Below are 3,418 nucleotides of genomic sequence, written 5' to 3' on the forward strand. Positions count from 1 at the left end.
TCCATAAGCAGTCACAAGCTTTGATTAAGTAAGCTTAAAGTGAGGCTGGAAGAGTCTACCAATAGAGTTGAAGGGAACGTGTGCATAGCAGTCAAAACTGTTTCATTGCCACATATACCCTGTTCACCCCTTTCGAGCGACAGTTATAAGCAGCCACACGCGCTGATTATGTAAGCTAACTATGACACTGGTCGAGTCTACCTCACAGATATGAGGGGAACTAACTCCTAATAATATCTTGACTGCTGCGAGTGCTTTTTTTTTTCCTCGACTTTTCAACGTCCTATAATCAGCTCGTGACCTCGATTATGACACCAGCTCCTGGCCGCGAAAAGCTAGACAAAAACAGCCAAATGTGAAATACAAAATTAATAATTGGCATGCTCTACCAAAGTGTTTAGACTGTCTGGTATAACATGCCATTGTGGTACTGACATCTCTGCTTCTTTCCTTAGTGTTCGTGTATTCAAATCTAAAGTTAAATTTAGGGTTAGTTAGAATAAATATTTATTGAAATACTTTCCCAATTATTTTAGCGGTTAAATATGCTTACAACATGAATTCAGGATTTCTTTTCATTCACAACTCAGAGTTGCCTCCTCCAGTAAGATTCTTGTGACTTGTGTGAGTGTGATATCCCCAGGCCCTATCTGGTCTCATCTCACTTTGATTACCCTGTCAAACAAGTCAGCCTTCGCCCCTGTGTGAGTGTGTGTGTGTGTGTGTGTGTGTGTGTGTGTGTGTGTGTGTGTGTGTGTGTGTGTGTGTGTGTGTGTGTGTGTGTGTGTGTGTGTGTGTGTGTGTGTGTGTGCGCGCGTGTGTGTGTGTGTGTGTGAGAGAGAGAGAGAGAGAGAGAGAGAGAGAGAGAGAGAGAGAGAGAGAGAGAGAGAGTCTCGTTTTATACCCCAAAGAAAATAAGCCTATTAGAATTTAACCTTTGCTTGCTAGGAAACTGTCTACTGACCAAAGCTAAAATAACATTTTTGTCTTTCAGATTCTGGTATACATGCTGTTCCAACTCACGCGGACTATCGTGGTCACGTTCCAGAAGTTCACGTGGGCCGTCACGGGAGTTGAGCGCATCAGACGTGACGCAGCCAGAGGACTACAGTTCAAGCAAAGTGCGCATGTGCAAGAAATTTTCTGGAAACGGAAGTTCTTTGACCACTCGGTGGCAGATCCCAGCAATTTCATCACCACGCACAAAGGTTTTAGACCCCCGAGTTGTATCTTCAAATCTAACGTGTCTCTTTACTGCATGACTCGGAGAGAGGCTGTGTTTGTAGAAGTGAAGGAGTCGGACAATGTGTACAAATCCAAACACAGCAATTATTTGTACCAGAACCAGTACCACCACGCCGTGAACGTCATCACCATGCCCCTGGCCTCCTTCCACAAGATGGCCAGTGACGTAGGGAACCCCAGGATTCCAGTCACATGGTTGTCTTGTACTGCTAGAAGTGGTGCAACCTTAGTCAGCCAGGTGAGACATTTTATATTAGTCAACATTGTTTTTCTTTTATATGCTTTTTATTGTTGTACTATATTGTTCTTTTATATTTTTTTCCTCTACTTTTTTTTTCTTTTATTTTCTTTTTACTGGTATATTCTTTACATTGTATTTTATATTCTTTTTTATTTGATGCATTTTGTAATATTTTTTTTTTTCATGAAAAATATTTCTATCTTTATAAAGATAATATTTTTGTATATTCTTTTTATCAGGGTCATACAATAAGATTCTTTTGTGTCCCCAGTTTACAATAATATTCAATATTGCTTAATTTAGTATTTAGTTTGTTAAATATGTTTATTATAACGAACGTGTAACACACCACTGTGTGCCTTATTTCATTACCAAAATATAGCCGATAGGATAAAGGCCATAAAGTAGAAATAGGTGCTTGTCTAATGTTCCTTTTTCAGCACAATTTAAACATATTATAGAGGAGGAGCGGGTTGTTCTGTCACAGGTGTGCAGGAAATGATTGAACGGCTGTCCAGACTGTCTGTGTTTCGTTATCACATGTCTGCAATTTCCTTGACGCCTATACGCCTATCCCCGGTGAGACCCACTCATCCGGTACGCTAAACAACACTGTGTACACAGCACACTTTTCAAGTACACAAGGCATCAAGGCAGACGAGGGGAGCACTTTTGTTGATGGGTAGAGCTGGGCAAGTTTATTTTCCCTCAACAGGTCTTCGGTGCACCAGTTTGCAGATATATCCGGTTTAAACCGAGCCTCCTTCTAGTTTGGGGGAAATGCCATTAGTATGGAGAATAATTATGTCAACCGAAGAACCGGTTTTTTAATGCATATTACTTCTCCAAGTGTTCACCCCAGTGGTCAGAATCTCTTCAGACAAGCTCCTGTTGTGTAATGACTGAACGCATCGCTGTTGACCGCAAGGGACGCAAGTTCGATTCATCTGTGGGGAAGTTGGTGTATCGAATCCAGTATTTCCGTCTGTCTGGTGGGATGACGTATCCCACTCAGCTCAGGCTGGGTTTCGCTGATGAGGAACGAAGCAACCCGTATTCTTATAATTTATCTTAAGAACATCGATATGAAGTGGGAAAAGGGGGTGGGGGTGAAATAAATTGATTTTGAATCGATTTTTATCTATCTCACTGTCTATTCTGTATTGGAACCATCCACACGAAACGCGATTGAGTGAACAACAGAGGTAGAGTAGTTAAGAAGCGAGTCTTACCAGTGACCTCCCGGCTCCAAAACAGCTCTTACGAGATCGCCTTAAATTTAATTTGTTACGCGCGTTTGAACGTTTTATCGGCTAACCTGAATATTTGTTCAGATTTCTTTCGCCTACTTTTGTTGCAGGAAAAATGCTCGTTTGCGGTAAATGGGAATGCAATGCGCGAAAACTTGTAAGGCAGTACAGTAAATTGCTGCACACGTGTAGACTACCTGGCTGGTTACTCAATAGACAGGCTGCCAGGTGGGAAAGATTGAACGGGGGTGGGGGTGTCTGTCTTGCTTTCCTTGGTTATACAGGCAGTTGTCAAAAGAACAGTTTTCAAAACAATCTTTTTCCAATGTCACTTTGACCTTTTCCTTCAAAACATGGCACCCAAAGACGTTGCAATGGAATGTGCACGCTTTGAGTCTCAAGAGCAGTAGACCGCTTCCGCATAAATATCTATACCACTTGTTTATAGCGTGCCTAAGATAAACTCAGTCCTGATCTCCTCTTTTTCACGCCCCTTCGGGCACGCCCCCCTCCTTCTAAAAGGATGGAATAAATAAATGAATAAATAAATAAACAAGTAAATAAATGTGTAATTAATGTTTTCACTTAACAGAATGAAAACAATGGTTAAAAAAGCGAATTAGTGTCATAACAAGTTTAAAATCAAGGATAACATGAATTTAAAAAACCTTAATGCAAAGTA

At 41.0% G+C, this 3,418-nt stretch overlaps 1 protein-coding gene across 5 annotated transcripts in view; it reads left to right on the plus strand.

Moving 5' to 3' along the window:
- The window catches only part of LOC101847584, a 39,048-nt gene that overhangs the window by 23,837 nt on the left and 11,793 nt on the right, over positions 1 to 3,418 (plus strand). For all 5 annotated transcript variants that reach the window (XM_005098222.3, XM_005098224.3, XM_005098225.3 and 2 more), the window contains exon 3: positions 995 to 1,483. In XM_005098222.3, the coding sequence (XP_005098279.1) occupies positions 995 to 1,483 (489 nt within the window). The remainder of the gene's footprint in view (positions 1 to 994; positions 1,484 to 3,418) is intronic.

Source organism: Aplysia californica, unplaced genomic scaffold, assembly GCF_000002075.1.
Source record: "Aplysia californica isolate F4 #8 unplaced genomic scaffold, AplCal3.0 scaffold00175, whole genome shotgun sequence".
NCBI classification, from domain to species: Eukaryota; Metazoa; Mollusca; class Gastropoda; order Aplysiida; family Aplysiidae; genus Aplysia; species Aplysia californica.